The following is an 18,885-nucleotide window of genomic DNA, read 5'->3' on the forward strand; positions in this document are numbered from 1 at the left end:
ATATATAGAGTATATCTTGCTCCGGTCTTTTTCTAGGATTTTACTTGTTATAGCTTCCTCAAACCTATATATAAATCTCTCTGCAAATGCACAGGTGGTTATTACTATAAGCTTTTTATCTAGACTCAGTCTCCCTTAATCTTTAGAAGAACCTATGCACCACCAAATGAAATCTTTAATACGCGTAATATCTGGAGCAGGGGTATTAATTTTAAGAATATAACCAGGTGCTTCGTACTTCTCTTCTACAAGATACCTGATGAATATGGTTAGAAACAGCCTAGATTTAGCTTCCTGGGAGGTTACTTACTCCGTGTATAGGTCGACACGCTCGCGGTGGAGGTTCTTAGTCTCATCGAGGCGCTTATTTTTACCCCTAATAGAGTCTTGTTCCTCGTGGGATCGCGAAATATACCCAGAAGTGAGACAACGCTCACGGCGCTTCTTACAGGCATCTTCTTCGCGCCAAAAGGATCTTCTGCCCATTGTCAACGAAGTGTTCAAAGTATGAAGAGTAAGAGAGCGGACATTTGTATATGTACAAGATAAGTTGAGAAGATAAAAGGAATGAAATATTAGTTGCTTGATGAGCTTGAAAGCGCAACGGAGACATCCTTTTTATACCTTTACCAGAGCTGATGTGGATAGCAATGAATGCGCCTGGTGAATTTCATCACTTCAGAGTCTTCCAACACTCCATCACAATTGCGATTGCGTCAGATACACTACATAAATTGGAGGGGATGGGCATTGTAGAGATGGTTAATTTGACATAGTTGTCAAGCTAGTGGTACAGAATATTGAGGTATGAGCAGCTTAGGGCGCACGTGACTGATGACTGATCCCGCCCTGAGTAGGACCTGAGGGCTCACTGAGCCTTGACCGGTGATAAGAAATACTCAGTAAGCAACGCCCTGAGCGCCCTTATTAAAGCGGCCTCATCCAAACAGGGAAAGTCCCGTTGATTCTAGAAAATCAAGTCTGTATAAGCACATATATACTATTAAACCGGCGAGAAGGAGTGTATCATAGAGCAAGCTCCTCTGCCCGGGCAGGGTATCTGTATAGTTGCGGCCTTCAGCATTGTCAATGGATGTAGTTCCATTCAACTTGGTATCACTACGGGAATGGGATAATGTCTCCATTGTACTTCCTGTAACCCATACTTTGAGTCCAGCATCTCGTTTTGTCTAGAATAAGTCTAATCGCGTCTCGACTGGCCCTGCTTCTTGTGCAGTACAAAGTAATGAAATGTAGAAAGGTCGGACTTAACATACAATCCACAAGACCTTAATCCGGATTATATATCCCGTAACATTAGTGCTAGACGGTCCACACACTGAGAGTACGAGTTTCTTCTCATCGCTATTGTTCCCCAGTAGGTAAGTAGTTGTGGTTTGGCTCTAGCTATATACATCACGATTATTTCCTCAAAATCATAACGAAGACATCTCTATTTTGTATATACAATCTATTATACATCTAATTTACAACCCACTCCTTCAGGCACGACACAGCCGCCCATCCTCCAACTGCGTCCAAGCATCCGATCCGACCGCCTTAAGGGCATAGAACAGCCCGTTAGGATCATACTTGTTCTTGACCTGCAACAAGCGGTCATAGTTGGCACCGTAGAAGGCCTTCTTCCAATGAGGCTGCTGGAAGTTACCCTCGTTCATGTAAGCACCCGAGTTGGGAGCCAGAGCCTCGAGCAAGGGAATGTAGTCATAGGTCATCTTGTTTTGCTCGTCGATCATCTCGGCGCGGGCATCCCACTCCCAGGGAGTCGTCAGAGTAGTATCGATCAGGGCGTCACGCCAGGCGGGCAAAACCGCGTTGTCGACGTCACCGGCAATAGAGCGGTTGACGTTCAGGCCAACTCCAATGAAGGTGGCTCCATCAGACACGATCTGGCGGTACGCCTCCGTCAAGGCCGTCGTGTTCTGCACCACAACTTCGCGGGGGATCAACCATCCTCCGTACTGGGCTTTGCCGACGGCGATCTCGGCCTCCATGGTGTTGAACTCCTCCAGGTAGGTGTCAAATTCTTTGGCCTCCATGGTGTAGTTAATACCCAGCTTGGTGAGACCGGTCTCGAATGGTGCGACCAGCGAGCGGAGGGTGGCAACAGGGACGCCCGGTCCGGTCAGAGGGGAGATGTAGAAGGAGGTGTTGGTGAAGTACCAAACGCTCATGACGCCAGCGTCAACAATGCTGGGCAGAAGAGCGTGGTACAGAGTGACAGCTTCGAAGAAGGTGTCCTGAGTGATGTTGTCGTTGGTGAAGGTCAGGCTCAGACCGGAGGTCGGGGTGGAGTCATGGAGCTTGGAAGTCATAGCCACGACAACACCATAAGTACCACCACCGCCGCCGCTCAGTGCCCAGTAAAGATCATTGTACTCGTTATCACGGGTAGCAGTCACGAACTCGCCAGTGCCGGTGACAACTTCCCATGCGAGAACCTGGTCAGCCGCCATTCCATAACGCGATGAGAGTGCGGAGTGGCCACCACCCTGTGAGTATCCACCGGCGATACCAACCGAGGAGCACTCTCCACCCACGATCTGGTATCCGTGGGTATCAGCGAACTCGTACGCCTCGAAGCCCTGCACACCTGCGCCCAAGCGCACAGCAGGACCAGTGTAGTGCGAGTCCGTGTAGTTACCGATCAGCGTCCTGGACTTCAGGTTGTGTGTCCACACGCCCAGACCACCCGCACCAGTAGATTTGCCATTGTAGTCGTGTCCAGTGTTGCGGATCACCAGACGAATGTTGTGGGTGTTGGCGAATTGGAGCGTCGCCGAGATGTGCGCAGGAGTGGAGACGTTCACGGCGTAGTCGATGTAGTTGCCCATCGTGCAGGGCTTGTCAATCGCGTGGAAGGGGTCACAGCTGCCATTGGCAAACCATGGGGCCATGACGGAGCTGCTGGAGGTGTAGCTAGTGGGAGAGCCGATTAGCACAGGACGTATAGGCAGTAGAGAAGGGTGACTTACTGAAGCTCAGGCTCGGTCCATTCCTCCTTCAGCGTGGCGCAGACAGAGGCATCGTAGTAGGGAGCGTGGCATGGCTTGCCCAAGGGGATGGTCTTGATGAGACGCCCGTCAACAGTTTTGTTAAACTGTGCCCATTCACTCTGGGAGGGCCAGCAGGCATCTCCAGGGAAGCAGCGGCAGCTGGAGTTGCTGCTAATGGCAGACGCCGAGGCCGAGGCCGTGAGGGCCAACAAGCTCGTCCAGAGGGTTGGTGTCAACATGATTGCGGGATACTAACAAGCTCTGCTCGGGAATCCCTCCGAACTGACAGGGGGTGACCGATTTATATCCCTGTCGATATCGCTGAAACTCCTCTGCGACTACCGGCATCTGTCGGCTACTGCAATCGCACTTGCAGCAGATGAAGTGGGGGGAGTAATCTTCTTGCCTGGCACGATATTAATTAATCACATTGCATGATCCTTGTTCTGTTCGGAGAACAGGTTGCTTGCATATTGCACACGTTTAGACTGAGGGGTTTTATGGCTACTTCGACGCTATCCTTCCTGTTCGCCCACATGGTAAGCTGCATAGCATTTTATTTGCTCAAATCACCGGTTCGCTTGGATCTAGTGTCCAACGGTCTCGGCGAATGTCCTTGAAATATACAAGCGCTCCTTTGAAGTTCATCGTCCTATCATAAGAGCTGGTCGATATTGGCCGAGGCTGTTAGTCTCCCCGCTTATTTGACCGGCCAGGGCTCGCCCCGCTTGGGGTCAGCGCGGCGCGATTCCCCCGTTCCTGCCGGACAGTTAGTGACTTTAGATGAGTTAGGGTATCTCCACAGCGGGTCAGTAGTGTCTGTGTGGTAGCGCCGGCTTCGGGCACGGTTTCTCGTCCGGCGATGTCTTACATTTAGCTTCATTTCGCTTGCCAGGACTCGATCGATCGCGTAATCGCCAAGGAGCCGTAATTTCCCCGGCATTGCGGTGTGGCTGACAAGGATCAGGCCTGCAGAATCGTGAGTTAATTAAAAATCTCACCTGAAGATGCTTGGTACCTAGGGTTGGGGGGATCTCATCCTGCACCGTGGGTGTGTTGGGGACAGAATCATTCTTGTTTTCATGTCTCCCCCGTTCCTATCATCAACTGCGGAATGCCATGGGTTGGGTCCATAACCTTGCCCACCCGGATGCCCACAGCCATGTGGCGCGAGTGATCGCGATCTGCTTGACATTCAGCATCTGTGCGGTGATCGCCCTTGTGCTACGGCTGTATATCCGACTGCATTCGAAACGCGCCCTCTGGCTAGACGACTATGCGGCGGCATGCAGTGCGGTGTTGGGATTGGCTTATGCGGGGATCGCAGTGGCCCGTACGCTGTCCTTGTATCCCCCGAGTGACCGGTGAAGCTGACAATCTAGAAACACGGTATGGCTTAGGACTGGACGCAGCTTCTTTCCCGGATGCGAACGTGGTGATGTTCAGTAAGGTGGATAATCCTCGGCCCTCGCCCTTTTGTTGTGGAAAATTGACACCAGAGACAACCAGATCCAATACGCCGGTGGCCCCACGTATATTCTTGCGATTCTCTGCTTCAAGGTCTCGCTCTTGACTTCCTACCTGCGGGTCGGAGGCTTCGTGGCCGCCTATCGATGGAGTATCATTGGGGTGGTGATAGCCGTGGTGTGCAACCAGGTGATTTTCACATTTCTCTTGACACTGGCGTGCCATCCGGTCAGTATACACTTATTGTGCTATGGGATTTATCTAATTAGAGATTAGGTGGCGAAACAATGGGATGCGACTCTCCCAGGTACATGCATTGACACAGTTGCTTCATACTATGGTATGCGTCCCAGCACCCATTCAGCAACTACACACTGACCGAATGACAGCCTTGGCCGGTACATCTAACCCTTACCTGCCCCCAACACCGCATAGCTCCTAACAATAACAACAGGAACCAGTCTAGGCTTCGACATAGTCATCATTGCCCTCCCCCTCCCAGTCCTATGGTCCCTACAACTCCGACAAGCGCAAAAGGTTTCCTCGCATCCATCCCTTGCCTCCGCTTCCCACCATATCCCTAACTAAACTAACCATCCAACGAAATAACAAAAGATCGCCCTAATGGCCCTCTTCGCCCTCGGCTTCTTCATTACAATCATCCAAATCATCCGCATCTTCACCATCAAGCACCTCAAAACCTACACCGACAGCGAAGCGATCGTCCTGTGGTCACAAGTGGAAATAAGCCTGGGAGTAAGCAACATCTCCGTCAACTGACATCACATCCTCCCTCCCTGCCTCTAACTCAACCCCAACCACCAGGTAATCATCGCATGCGTCCCCACCTACGGCCCCTACTTCCACGCCTTCGCCTCGACCCTCACCTCGAGCTACAACACACGCCGCCAACGGCGCCAACACGCCTCGCAGAGCCAGACTATGGACCCGTCCCGCTCATACGCGTTGAGCGGGGGACGTCGCACGCAACGCAACCAGAGCCGCATGCTTCCTTCGGAGACGGACGACCAGGCCGAGTTTCTAGAGTTGGGGGAGGCCGGTGCCGGCAGGAACAGGCCGTGGGATAATTCTGTTGCCGTCACGACGACGATTGGACATGGGGATGGGGATAGTAGTGGTGGGGGAAGGAGTTCATTGGGGAGTGGCAGGGGGAGGGGGAGCGAGGAGGGCAAAGAAGGGAATGGACCCTTGGAGATTCAGAGGGTCGTGGAGGTGGAGGTTAGGGTTGATTAGGTTTCTTGATAGATCAGGATTAGAGTGGGTGATAGAGAAAAGCGGTAATAATAATGATATTTCGTATGTTATATTGAATAATAACTCTGAAATTCAAGTAGTGTATACTACACAGGAAAGGGGGACAACTTCATGGCCATCAAGTCATAATCCTCAAACTCTATTATTGTACCCGTAGAGCTTCGGAAAATTGTAGATTAGTGGTCTCTTGAACGCGATGGTATACTTGCTACTATGAAAACCCAATCCGATCCATCTGCCATACCAATCCATGTCGTATACTTACAGTACATAATCAGTCAGCCCTTGCTTCGAAGGGGAGGCTCCAACGAACGTCAGAAAAAGGTCACTTACTGTGACCGAGGGGTTGTACTCTGGCTGGGGATATTTGACAGACAAGAGACATAGTTATCATTTCTCTATAGCTTGATAAGGTAATAGATAGGTTAGGTGCCAGTCAAGTTGTACTTTATTTTCCAAGGTTCTTCATGAAAATATTGGATGCGGCGAACCAGAGGAACACTTCGTGGGGACGACTTTTAGGATCGAAATTGATTTCTCAAATATTATATGAAATATGTCCACAATAATATTACTCAATGTACTACTTATTCAATGATACACTGCAAACTTCCTCAAAATGAATGGTATGTCGTTTGTCCCCATGCATCGTAAACCGTTCTTATTATGCGCGTAAAAGACGTGGCTGAATATATACGCGGGTCTCAATTTCATCCACTATGAAGACTATATATATATATATATATATATATAAAGGGGGTGAAAGGTATAAAGAAAGGCATAATAGGTGCCCTAAAGATGAAGGTTCGACGAAATATATCCAGCCCTGTATACGACTGATTATTCATAATAGGACGAATTATAGTTTGTGTGTCCCCGTTGGCAGAGGACTACGCCTTTTAGAGGACAGTCTACGGAAGTACAGAGAAACTTTCAGATTTCTAATGGTTGAGGATAATAGAAATAGCCAACTCCATATTTCTGGCAAAACTTCGCAAATAAATGGGAAGAACAGCAGGGCGACAATGGCCTAAGGGAGGTTGCTGGAAAAGGAGGAGGCCAACTGAGAACACATACTCGTAGGCACGAAAAAGCAAATATGCAAGAGGACAGTCAGTCACAGACAGTACCCTGGTCTTAGTATCATGCATTAATTCAGCCGCTCGGCGCTAAATCGATGATGAGTTGGCTTACCCCACCACTCTGTTTGTCCCCGCCGTGCTCTCCAACCTGCTCTCTCTCTCCTCTCCTTTGCGACATCGTCGTTGATTACTATCATGAACAATTGATTTGCAAGCATGAGGAGGTCTTGAATGAACGACGTTTGGAGATCAGCATGACTGCTCGTCATTGGACGAGTGACGACTACATCGTCGGCTGGATATGCGCGCTGCCATGCGAGCTGGATGCTGCCCGACGAGCCCTAGACCGGAGACACGACTGCCAGCCGGGACTGTCAGAAAACGATCAGAATGTATACGTCTGCGGAGAGATTCACGGCTTCAACGTGGTCATAGCCTGTCCACCGATCGCCGAGTACGGAACAACGCCAGCAACAATCACAGCCCAACACATGAAGGCCAGTTTCAAGTCGTTGCGATACAGATTTCTGGTTGGGGTAGGAGGGGGTGCGCCCAGTGAATCGAACGACATACGCCTGGGGGATATTGTTGTTAGCACTCCGGTGGGAAACGACTCGGGGGTTATACCTTATGACTGGGGAAAGAGATTGCCCTCCGGTCAATTTCAGCAGATTGGGACACTGAACAAACCGCCTCAGGCACTTCGGAAGGCTATCTCTTGTTTGAAAACGGATCAGAATTTCAACACACACTTGGCCGCAGCCCTGGCGTCGATGATGACCGATGGCGAGTTTATAAGGTATCCGGGTAACGATAAAGATCGTCTTTTTGCGTCAAACTACCCCCACCCCGAGCCAGAAGCACCCTGTGACAGTTGTGATCAGGATTGGGTAATCCCAAGAGCAAAAAGACCCTCGGACTGCCCTCGTGTGCATTATGGGCTGATTGCTTCAGGGAATCAAGTGATGAAGGACGCAATCACCCGGGATGAGCTTGCGAAATCTCGAGGCATTCTATGTTTTGAGATGGAAGCTGCTGGAGTGATGGATGAATTTGAATGTCTGGTCGTTCGAGGAATATGTGATTATTCAGACTCGCACAAAAATAAGGATTGGCAGGCTTATGCGGCGGCTTCGGCAGCGGCATATGTCAAAACACTCCTGAAAGCGTTGCCCCGGCCCATCGATCAAAAACGAGAAAGAGAAGGTAAGGTTGTCCAAGGAAAACCCCAGAATAAGTTAGACTTCTGGCTGATATGAATCACGAAGTGAGAATATCTCCCGATTTGACAGAAATTCTGGGGAAATTATTCGTCACAGACCCCAATGAGGACAGACGCAGCCTAATGGCACGGAGAGGGGGACCCTCAGAAGATACCTGTCAATGGATATTCAAGACGGACGAAGTAAAGCAATGGCTAGAGGCAAAGACAGAAGATCATAACCCCAAGGATAGTGTTCTGTGGCTCTGGGGGCTACCTGGGAGTGGAAAGTCAACCATGGCCATGTGTCTCACAGAGGGCCTAGAACACCAGTTCAACACGGACCGCAAGGAAGATTCCTTTGCATATTTCTTCTGCGAGGCAAATCGTGATACACAAAATACTGCTGTTGCTATTCTCAGAGGAATCCTGTGGCAGCTTATTCGCCAGAATCCGGTCCTGCAGGATGAGCTGATTAGAACGTTTCGCGAACGCAACGATGCCCTAGTTCAATCCTTCGATGGGCTCTGGACTATATTAACAGAAATTGCTGTAGACCCACGGTGCGGAGTCTTGTACTGCATCATTGATGCATTGGATGAGTGTGACTCGGGATCGCAGACGAGAATTCTGGAGCAGCTAAGACTGAGTTTCTTCGATCGCCCTTCAAAGCGGTTCACCTCAAAGGTTCGGGTATTAGTTACTAGTCGGCCTTACCCAGAGATTGTCTCATATTTCGATTTCTTTCCTTCACGAGATATTGCTATCTTCGTCGAGGAAAGAGAAAAGGACATCGAGATATTCATTCGACAGAAGGTCGGCGAACTTGGCTTGCGAAAAGGCTACCACGGCAAGTTGAAGGATCAAATCCAAGACATACTAAAAGCAAAGGCTGATGGCACCTTCCTATGGATTGGATTGACATGCAACGAGTTGAAGGACGTCGATCCAGAAGATACTCTGAATTTTCTAGGGAACCTCGCCCCCGGTTTAAATGCGCTGTATACGAAATTGATGGAGAAGGCAACTGGGAATGAACAGAAGCGGCAGAGGATATACGCCATTCTTGCTGTTGTTGCCGTCGCACGACAAGCATTAAGCCTATTGCAACTTTGCACTGCCTGCTCTCTATATAATGACAAAGACGAAGACACACAGATTGCCTTCATCAAAGCAGACATCAAAAGTTGCCGTCTGATGGTTGTAGAAAATGAGGGTTTTGTCAATCTACTTCACAAGTCCGTACAGGATTTTCTATTTGGCCCTGACATGAGTCATTTTCTATCCAAGGAAGAATCACACGCTCATCTAGCATATGTGTGCATCAATCACACTGCAAGGCGCTTTCGAAATCGAGATATGCGTCTTGAAAAGATGTTCGATGAGTTTGATCATAGGAGGGAGATCGACGATGATACCTTTTTTGAAGACATGGATGAATATCAGCAAATCGTACAGATGATATCTACATGGGATGAGTTCATATCATATTCTTCTCAATTCTGGATGGAGCATGCTCACCTGAGTGGATTGGTATTCGACCCCGGCAAGGTCACAGAAATCCATTTTCTCACGCTTGACTCTCCATCCCGCAGTCGATGGTTGCGGTTTTACGAATTTGAACATCTAACTCTTCGAGAAGGGCAAGGAATATTGCACATTGCAGCAAAATGGGGGATACCGAGATTGGTAGCTTTTGTGCTCAAGGAGAAGTTGGCAACACAAGGCAATTTCTACATCGACACAGACTTTCTCACATCTGACGACTCCACCCCCCTTCAGATAGCTGCTGAATCGGGGAATATGGAGACTTTCACTGAATTAGTGTCTTGGACCAATCCGACGAAACCTATCACAAATATTGTTCTCACTGCCCTTCTTCGCCAGAATTCTAACCGTGAACATTTCATCACAAGTCTGCTCCAGCAAATGGGAAATCGCATTGTTGTAACAGAAGAAGTTGAGATTGCAGCCGTGAGAAACACTGGAGAAGGGTCTGAAATATTGAAAGCATTGTTGCTTCATCGAGACAAAGCTCTACCAAGCAAGAGACCTCATATCGCCGAGTCTGTCCTAGTCGTTGCTGCTTGGAATGAATCTCAAGGCAGACAGATATTGGAGCTTATCTTCAGATACCTCCAAAATGAGATCCCAGTCACGGAAAATGTTCTACGGGCTGCTGCCAAAAATGGCAGATGTGCCATCGCACTTCTTAGTATGTTATTGGAGCACTGGACGAAGGAAAGCATCCCCGAATCTGTTGTGGCTGCAGCGGCAGAAAATCGCACAGACGGCCCGCAGATCATCCGATTACTCCAAGAAAGATCACAGCAAGTTATTCCAGTTACGGATTGTTTACTTGCAAGCGCGTTCAGTAATACAGAGAGCGGTGTTGCATGTATTCAACAGTTATGGGAAGAATGGCCATACCTCACAATTGTTGGATGCTCAGCAATCCAGACGAACTACGGAGGGGCCGCGGACGAATGTGTCTTGTGTTGGGCTCTTTCACAGCCACACCAACGTGTGGTGTTTTTCAAAGACGCATTTCGGGGTCTACTTGCATATCGGAGCGTGACAGTGATAGAGCAGGTCGTGACCCAGTGCCCGGACCTAAACCTAGAAGAGGATCTCCTGCTGGCAGCCGCAAGTAACAAGTATCATGGCGCATCCATATTCACATTCCTGTTCATGTCTTGCTCTGAAAAAATACAGGTGACGGAAGATCTGGTGACAGAGGCGGTGAAATCGAACAATAAGACACTGGAAATCATTCTGATGCATAGACCAGCAGATCGGGACGTGGTGAACGAAGAAGCCCTTAAAAAGGCTGCTAGTCGGGATGATGACTTACAGACTTTGCAAACTCTTTTGAATGTGAAGACAGGACCCATTTGTCTAACCGAGATGGATTATTCTGCGGAAGTCTTAAAGCTGTGTCTTGACCACTCCAATGTCATTGCTGAGGTCGATGGTAACATGGTGGATGATCTGGAATGGATGGATGAGAAGGAAAATTTGTTGAAGCGTATCCTGAGTCTGCCAGACGACCAAGTTAAAGTTTCGGGTGAAGCTGCTGAGACCATAGTGTCGGGATTTGGAAGAGCCCATACGCAACTTCTTCTTCGCTACACCAATGTAAATCTCACAGGTGATTGTCTTGAAACGATCGTGGAGCAGCAAGATGCGGAGACTGTGTTGTTGATGCTGAATGGGCGGATAATTGAACTCAACTATGACCTTCAAGAGGCCGCATGTCAGAACATTAACGCTGCTCAGGTCTTGGCAGTTATGATAGAGGGCACTTCCGGAGATCTGAGTGTGAATGAGAAAGTACTGGAAATCGTTCTCCATGAATGCAAACCAGATATCATTGAGAAATATCTTCAGCGTCTGCCACCTCAGACTTGGACAAGGAATTTGATTCGAATTCTGGTATCTCACCAATCGAAGTCACCGCACACCCAGTCTTTGGTACAGCTTTTGCTACAGTGCCATGAAGACGCGGTGATTGCCCAGCGACTGATTGAAGAGATTGCTGAGCACTGTGATGAGTTCGTGCTAATAACGGCTATCCAGCGAAGCAGTATGTTCATGCATCGAACAGTAGCAGCAGCCATGAAAAATACGGTGCACGGCAAGGAGATCTTGAAACTGCTAATTGGCGATGTTGTTCCGAACATACCCATCGATACTGAAGTCATTCACAACATTACCCGTATCTCAGACCCAGAGACCATACATCGTGTCATTCGGCAACACTCTAATGTCTCGATCCGCCTCAATGCGTTCTTGCTTTGTTGGGCGGCGGCCGAGAATCGCAATTCAGGTCATGGGGCTATCGAATCGATCCTGAAAATCTTTTTTGGTGATGATGATGAGCGACAAAACGACCCAGTGACCCGACCACCTCCCCTTTCCTCTTGGAACCCTGGTTGGAGAGGTATACCACTCACGGGAGCAATGGTCGATGCTCTCACTGAAGACGAGACATCCGGGCGGACATTGTTCCGACAATTGCTTCACACATATTCTGATAAAGTCTGGGTCACTGGAACTGGCCTGAGGCTAATAATCAAAAGGTTTGATGTTGGCTTCATATGCGAAGTGATCTCACACCAAGGCTTCCAATTAGAAGTCGATGATTTGACTATCCAAGCAAGCGCAGGTAACCGGATCGATGGTCCAAAAGTCCTCAACTTCTTGCTTTCCCAGGGAACAAGTAAACTCGAGATTACAGGCCACACAATTTCTGTGGCTTTGGCGAATGTAGAGCACCAGAAAGCTCTATTATCCCAGCTAATAGCCAGCCCGAGGACCATTTTTGAACAGGCAGCTGTTGCTGAAATCCTGAAAAGTTCGGAACCTGCGATAATCGCGGACCTAATTCTTCATACAACGAAGGATGTAAAAGTGGATGAGTCTTGTATATTAGAAGCCATACGTGGGATGGATGGTTCCATACGTCGAATTCTCGATTTATTTCAACTTATCCTCAGCCTCAATCAGTCTGTTATTGTAACGGCAGACATGATACAGGAAATACCCTATTCTGGTGTTGATATAGTGTGGTCCCATGACATACTTGCGAAGGTTCAGGAATTGTTCAGTGACCCGAAGAACAGAATTTGCGTCACAGAAACGGCAATAATCGAATTCGTCGAACGATGCTTTCGGTTTCTCCATTGCTACAAACCAGGCTTCTCTGAGAGTCTCAGTCAGTGGTATGGCTTATTCGATATGTACTGCAAACAGCTCCCTCAGCAAGGCTTAGTCGATGAGGTAATAGTACACCTATTACATGCGATATACGATGAATTCAACCCCCCGACAGTCCTCCCGGAATCCTTACATTTTACAATCCCTATCACCGAAGATTGGACATTTGCCCTTGGGTCCTCACGCGACTCCTATTGTGACAAGAGAATCCCGGCCATCTTGGAATTTCTTGCCCGAGCCTGTCCATCGTTAGCCATAACCACAGGGGGTGCCATGTGTATTCTAAAATCGCGCGGTCAGAAGGAAGCACGATCCATAGCCCAGCTACCAGGCGAACGGTTCAGAATGTGTCAAGAAGTTGCTGTCGAGTTGGCCAGCATTGCAGACGAAAATACTATGGCGATTATTTTCAACCGCTACGATGGTGAAATCAAGGTGACAGAAGACATGTTACTTGCTGTCGTGAGGGACAGAAAGGGGAACTCGAATACCCTCAACTATGCCGCTGCTGCTGCACCTCTAAGCATGACCTCAGAGGTTGTCATGGCGCTGGTCGAAGACAGATTTTGTGACACGAAAATGTTTGACTCACTTCTCCGACACCTACCAAGCACGGTTGCGCTCCCCGGGGATTTGCTGGTCACAATTGTCGAGGAGAGTGGTTATAAGAGACAGAATTTAATGCAATCCCTGCAGACCTATGTGGAGCCATCAATGTTTCGCAGCTATATCTGTGAAACAGTACTCATTGAAATAGCAAAAAACGAAGACTGCGATGGCGAATTTATGGGCGCTTTGCTGAAGAACCCTGATCCGTTGCCAGTTACGGAGGAAGTCATTGTTTTAGCTGCCCGTTCGATTGACATTGGGCGCGCGTATTCTAGATACATGACGGAAGCACAAGTTCAGGATCTCTTGAGTCGCTTCGTGAGTCGGAAACCCCCAAGTGTCGAATTCGTCGAAACTGCGTTCTCCATGTTCAGACCATCTTTGCTGGTGTGGATGACAGACCTTTACAAGCAGTCTGGCCAGCTTAAACCGGAACTCATTCTCAACTATCCTGTCAGGCAAGAGATCCGTGAGCTTGAAAAGGTTCTGACTCAAAGGAACCTTCTGAGAATTGTCGATGGTCGTTGGGATTTTGATGGCAGGTCCGATACAGATGATTATGAGGACAATGACAGAAACAGCGGGACCTCAACGTCTGAACAGTCCGATATGGTGTTAATAAATATACCCATCACGGCAGAGATGGTTGAAAATGAGATGCAAAGCTTCTACGGTCCCAAGGACCATATAAAATCGCTTTTGGAGCAGAGCGCCCACGGGGTAATGGTGGCATTTGAAGCCTTTGTCGCAATTATCAAAAACCACAGTCTGTCTACGATAGAGCTTATGGTCTCCAAGAACGATACAATCGTCATCCCTTCAATTCTGTTGGTTTCACCGCCAAGCCCTGAAGTTGAGCACATGCGACTTGGACTTTTTGGGAGCAGATCACATCTCAATGTTATGGAGGAAGTCATCTGTGCCGCAGTAACCAACAATAGCGGTCAAAACGTGGCTATCTTGAGATACATGTTTGTTCATTATGGTTGTCCAGCGGTTATATCCAGCAAAGCATTGAGGGCTGCTGCTAGCTCACCTCACAACCCTACAGGTGTCCTCGAGTTATTACTTTGTTGTAACCAAGGCATGATTGCCGACATTGAGTCAATTGCTCTCGCCGCTGCGGGAAACCCGGTTGATGCGGATCACCTTCTGGCACTTCTGTTTGATCATTTAGGGAATCAAGTCCAAGTTTCCGAGCCTATACTTGCTGCAGCGGCGGAGAATCCGGGTACCAAACACGCTTTCCTAAGATGCCTCTCCCGGTGGAAAGGCCAAGTACCAGCTCGTGTATTTGCGGCAGCATCGAGGAATCTGGTGTTTGCACTCGAAATCATGGAGCTCCTGTTGAAGAACTATCGAACACCAATAACACAGGATGTGCTCATTGAAGCTGCTCAAAATGAATCCCAAGGCGATAAACTTCTAGACATGTTTTTCCGGGAACGGCAATCTGAGTTTAAACTGACTGAGAAGATAGTTGTGGCAGCATTAGGAAGAAAGTCACACTACTACACGATGACAGGTCATTGCAGGGTTCCAGAGCTTTTCCTTGACCCGTCACTCTATGTAGACCCACATTCTGTTCACGTCGCTGCAGTCCTGTCCAGATCACTTTCCTACACCCAATTCAACACTTTCTTATCCAAGGTTCATCTGCACAATCCCCAGGAATTGGCCCTGGAACTCGCCCCGGAATGTAACGATGTCACGCTGCGCATGATTTTAGAGCGATATGGTTCAGAAATCTCCCTTTCAGAGGAACTATTGAAGCGAGCGGCCCGCAACACCCATTGGCGAACGAACATTCTCAAAGTTTTCATTTATACTGGAGAGGATAATGGTCAGGTTGTGAGCGTGACTCCGGATGTGGTAGCTGCTGCTGCTGCAAACCCGAAGTACGGCTATGAGTCCGTTCAAATGTTGCGAACACGACGCGCAGGGCGTCCCTTTGTAAACCTGGAGTCTCTACTGGCTGCAGCTTCTAATGAGGCGGACTTTTCTCTCAGATTGCTCAGGTTACTCTACCGATGTTCCCAATGCCCACCCCCGATCACCACCAAACTTCTGTCCACCGCCGCGAGAAACTCTGCTCATGGAATGGAAATGCTAAGGTTGCTGCTGAACCGCCTTGAGAAGCAGGACAATGGCAACATTTCCTATGACGAAATCCTGGAAGCCGCAGCTGCCAATACTGCGAAGATCGACGGCAAATGGCAGGAAGCAGATGATAAATGGGCGGACACTGATTACATCTGGTGTTCCGCTTTAGGGCTTCTCATCCGCAAAAAGCGCCATCGTATAAAATTCACCGAGAATGTGCTAGCTGCAGCTGCAGCTAACCCCAGGAGTGGAAGGCGTTCTGTTCTTCTTCTCATCCAATGCGCCGGAGCAGAGTTTACCATCACCGAGAAGGTTCTTTGCGCGGCCGCTAAGAACCCGGAACAAGGGTATGATGTACTCATGCTCCTTCTCCATCACCCCAGGTTCCAAGGGGGTATTTCAGAGAATGTCATTGCGGCAGGAGTAGCAAATAACCACTATGATAACTGGAAAAGAGTCCTCAAGCTCCTTCTCAGTCACCGCAATGCCCCATGTCAAGTTTCAGAACGTTTGGTTCAAGCTGTGGTCCAATGTGAAATCTGTCGTAATGAGAGATTGAGGTTTCTTTTGGAGCAGCATCAAGGCCCTATCTGCGTTTCGGACGAAATCATGCAAAAGGTCTCAGTACGAGTGGGAGACTCCACTCGTCGAAGGTTAAAGATGTACCGAACATATCCAGTGGTCCAGGAGAGAGCAGCATGGAGTGTATTCTGGTATCTGGTCATTCTTTTCGCATCATGCTATATTTCGCCTCTGTTCTCTCGGCTCCAAATCAAACGCCGGCAATAAGCATCGATTGGTCTACAAGGTATCAGAAGAAAAATATATGTGTTACATGGGATGCTGAGTCCACTTGGGCTGTAATCCTTTGACTTTATCGGTGCATCTGACATACCATGCAGAATTGTTTGTAGGAAATGAAATGTGAAAGATTCGCCATCAGTCATACCAACACCGTCAATGTCAATGCTTCTCAGTTCTCGCGCCTTTCTCTCGTCGAATAATAGTCGATCCTCTTTCTTCAGGAAAAAAGAGAATTCTTCTTGATCCTCCTCATTTCTTTGGTCCAAATTGTTCTAAAGCGTTTTGAGCCCTCTTATAGTGATTTAACACTAATTCACCAGAATAATTGTCGGTAGTAAATAGACTCAGTATAACACTTCAATCGTGAAAGTATCATCCCTCACTTATAGTAAGACGCACTGTTCACTGAGATGAGCATCAGAGCATGTCAACTAGTATTGCTATATCATCCCATGATGTCACGAGCTAACCAAGCATTTTATCACTGACGACCAACACGACCAACTACTAATAAGCCCGCGATATTCTCTATTCTAAGGTTACTATTACAGACTTGTACCCCGAAAAAACCCCTCCATACTGCAGATACCTCCCTCCCTCTTTTCGAAGATCATTGCTTCATCTGGGTCCTTTGGATCCCCGCATGGCAGTTGCGGAGACTAAACTGTCTTCGGTATGGATGAGCGGAATGTGGAGACGGCAAACAAGGAGGGGGATATTGAGGGTTGAGATCTCGGACGAAGATACTGCGTTTAGTTTGGCGGTGATAGACTTGATATTTGGCTTGCGCCTTTCTGATGTGGTGCGATAGTTGGATATGGGTTGGTTTGTTGTCCTGACTGAATTTGGATGCTACGTCTATGGCTTCAACGGCAATGAGACAGAACGATGACATACGTAGTTTTAGGTGCCATGAAATATAGTGTAAAGAGTGACTGAATTGAGCTAGTAATCCTAAGGTAGCTGTTCACGCGAAGTGAGTATACAAGATACAGGGTAGACAATCTATCATACACGATTCCAGTCAAGTGTTTACAAAAAGCGACCCTCCTTACTCAACCACTCCGCCATGTAGTTATAAGCAGTGTACAGAGTGTTACCATACTCCCCAGGGTACGACTCACACTCGGTGCAAGTAACGATAGTGTGCTGAGCACCCTCGACAAAAGCAATCTCGGCATCCTTGCTACCAGCAGCAAGGTGGAGCTTCTCAGCGTTCAGATACTCGTAGTGACCGGTATTGCCCATGTTAAGTAAAGGCACAGTAACACCGCCGATGTTGCCCAGGGGGGCAGTCTGGCTAGAATTCCATACAATACCCTTGAAGCCATCGACCTTGTACTCGAAGTCGTCGGTGACGCGGATGGCCAGAGTGGAAAGGTAGCGCTTGATAGTAGTCTTAATGGCGCCGCCCTCGAAGTTGTCGGCGAAGTTCTCGAAGTTAGCGGGCACGCGGACAGAGGGAACGATCTGGTTAGTGATCGATCCGTTGCGGTGCAGCAGCGGCCAGGGGTAGGTGGTGTGGTGGATCCAGCGGGTGTCCTGGGCGAAGAACTTGTTGTTGAAGCCGACGTACATGGAGTCGACGATGTAGAAGGGCTCGTCGTCGCTGAAGATGCCGCTGCCATTGTTGATGGCGGCCAGGCGGGTCTCGGCGTGCTTCAGGATACGGTTGTTGCGAGCAACGACACCCTTCTCGAAGGCTTTCTTGAAGGACTGTGTGTAGTTGGCGCCGGACTCGGAGAAGCCGTTGGCAGGGTTGTAGAGGTTCAGAGATTGGTCAATCTTGGCGCCGGAGTGCTCGTCGACGATGGCGGGATTAAGACTCAGGAGGGACATGGTAGAGAGTCCATAGTTGGCGTCAATAAGAATAAGGCCGTCAGCGGCAGGAAGATTGGCCATGGCGTCGGAACAGGGGTAGATGCGCTCGGGACCGTTGCAAGCCTTGACACCGTTCTCGGCAATGTTCTGGTAGGCAGTCATCATGGCACCACCACCGCTGTGGCCGAAGATGACGACCTTGTCAATTTCAGTCAGATTGCGCAAAGAGCTCATGCCTTGGCCGACATTAGTCATCATCTCCTCGAAGTCGAGGTCGGTCATGTAGCCGCTCTTGCTGGCATCGTTGTTGGCGCAGAAGGTAGTGAACCCGCGACGGGGAAGCTCGTGGCAGGCTGAGAAGTTCAGGTAGTCCTGCTCAGCGTGCATCACGTAGACACCGATACGCGACAGAGGACCCTCGGTACTGGGTCGGTAGAGGCCACCGACAACTCCGTCATCGTCAAAGTCAATCATAACGGGTTCAGGAAGGCCATAGGGATCGGCGATGGCATAGTTGTATTTGGCAACGACTCCAGAGAGTACACTAAAGGCCATAAGGCCTGTGAAGGCTGCGGCCTTGGAGGAAAACATGGTGGCCAGCTGAATTGGATGAGAGTGAGAGGAATGATGTCCTGAGTTTGAGCACCGCACGGGGTTTATATATACATCTGCGGAGTAACCGAGGCATGATCATGCCGTACGAAGTAACTCCTCACGTATCAAGTAGATAGGGTGGGACTGGATGACGAGTGCTGCAGTAGATCGCTTCTTTGTAAAGCAGCCGTTG

General features: G+C 48.8%; 5 protein-coding genes across 5 annotated transcripts; 2 read left to right on the top strand and 3 right to left on the bottom strand.

The window, feature by feature from the left end:
- Positions 1-135: 135 nt before the first annotated feature.
- Positions 136-486, bottom strand: ASPBRDRAFT_201550 (uncharacterized protein; the record flags this gene model as incomplete). The annotated part of the gene is made up of 2 exons (XM_067621566.1): positions 136-256; positions 311-486. The coding sequence occupies 2 exons, from the start codon at positions 484-486 to the stop codon at positions 136-138; spliced, it is 297 nt and encodes a 98-aa protein (XP_067473020.1).
- An 894-nt stretch (positions 487-1,380) lies between these two features.
- ASPBRDRAFT_164723 (FAD-dependent oxidoreductase) lies at positions 1,381-3,256 on the bottom strand (the record flags this gene model as incomplete). Its single annotated transcript, XM_067619542.1, has 2 exons — positions 1,381-2,940; positions 2,997-3,256. 2 exons carry the CDS (start codon positions 3,254-3,256, stop codon positions 1,503-1,505), a joined length of 1,698 nt encoding a protein of 565 aa, XP_067473021.1. The 3' UTR covers positions 1,381-1,502.
- An 880-nt stretch (positions 3,257-4,136) lies between these two features.
- ASPBRDRAFT_201552 (uncharacterized protein) lies at positions 4,137-5,738 on the top strand (the record flags this gene model as incomplete). The annotated part of the gene is made up of 8 exons (XM_067621567.1): positions 4,137-4,350; positions 4,400-4,467; positions 4,527-4,712; positions 4,761-4,824; positions 4,874-4,882; positions 4,939-5,021; positions 5,100-5,240; positions 5,310-5,738. 8 exons carry the CDS (start codon positions 4,137-4,139, stop codon positions 5,736-5,738), a joined length of 1,194 nt encoding a protein of 397 aa, XP_067473022.1.
- Positions 5,739-6,981: 1,243 nt separating this feature from the next.
- Positions 6,982-16,645, top strand: ASPBRDRAFT_49483 (uncharacterized protein). Its single transcript, XM_067626348.1, has 2 exons — positions 6,982-8,047; positions 8,110-16,645. Exons 1-2 carry the CDS (start codon positions 7,096-7,098, stop codon positions 16,260-16,262), a joined length of 9,105 nt encoding a protein of 3,034 aa, XP_067473023.1. The 5' UTR covers positions 6,982-7,095; the 3' UTR covers positions 16,263-16,645.
- A 664-nt stretch (positions 16,646-17,309) lies between these two features.
- ASPBRDRAFT_201554 (uncharacterized protein) lies at positions 17,310-18,689 on the bottom strand (the record flags this gene model as incomplete). Its single annotated transcript, XM_067621568.1, has 1 exon — positions 17,310-18,689. The coding sequence occupies one exon, from the start codon at positions 18,687-18,689 to the stop codon at positions 17,310-17,312; it is 1,380 nt and encodes a 459-aa protein (XP_067473024.1).
- Positions 18,690-18,885: the final 196 nt, after the last annotated feature.

This window comes from Aspergillus brasiliensis, assembly GCF_001889945.1.
Source record: "Aspergillus brasiliensis CBS 101740 unplaced genomic scaffold ASPBRscaffold_30, whole genome shotgun sequence".
NCBI lineage: Eukaryota > Fungi > Ascomycota > Eurotiomycetes > Eurotiales > Aspergillaceae > Aspergillus > Aspergillus brasiliensis.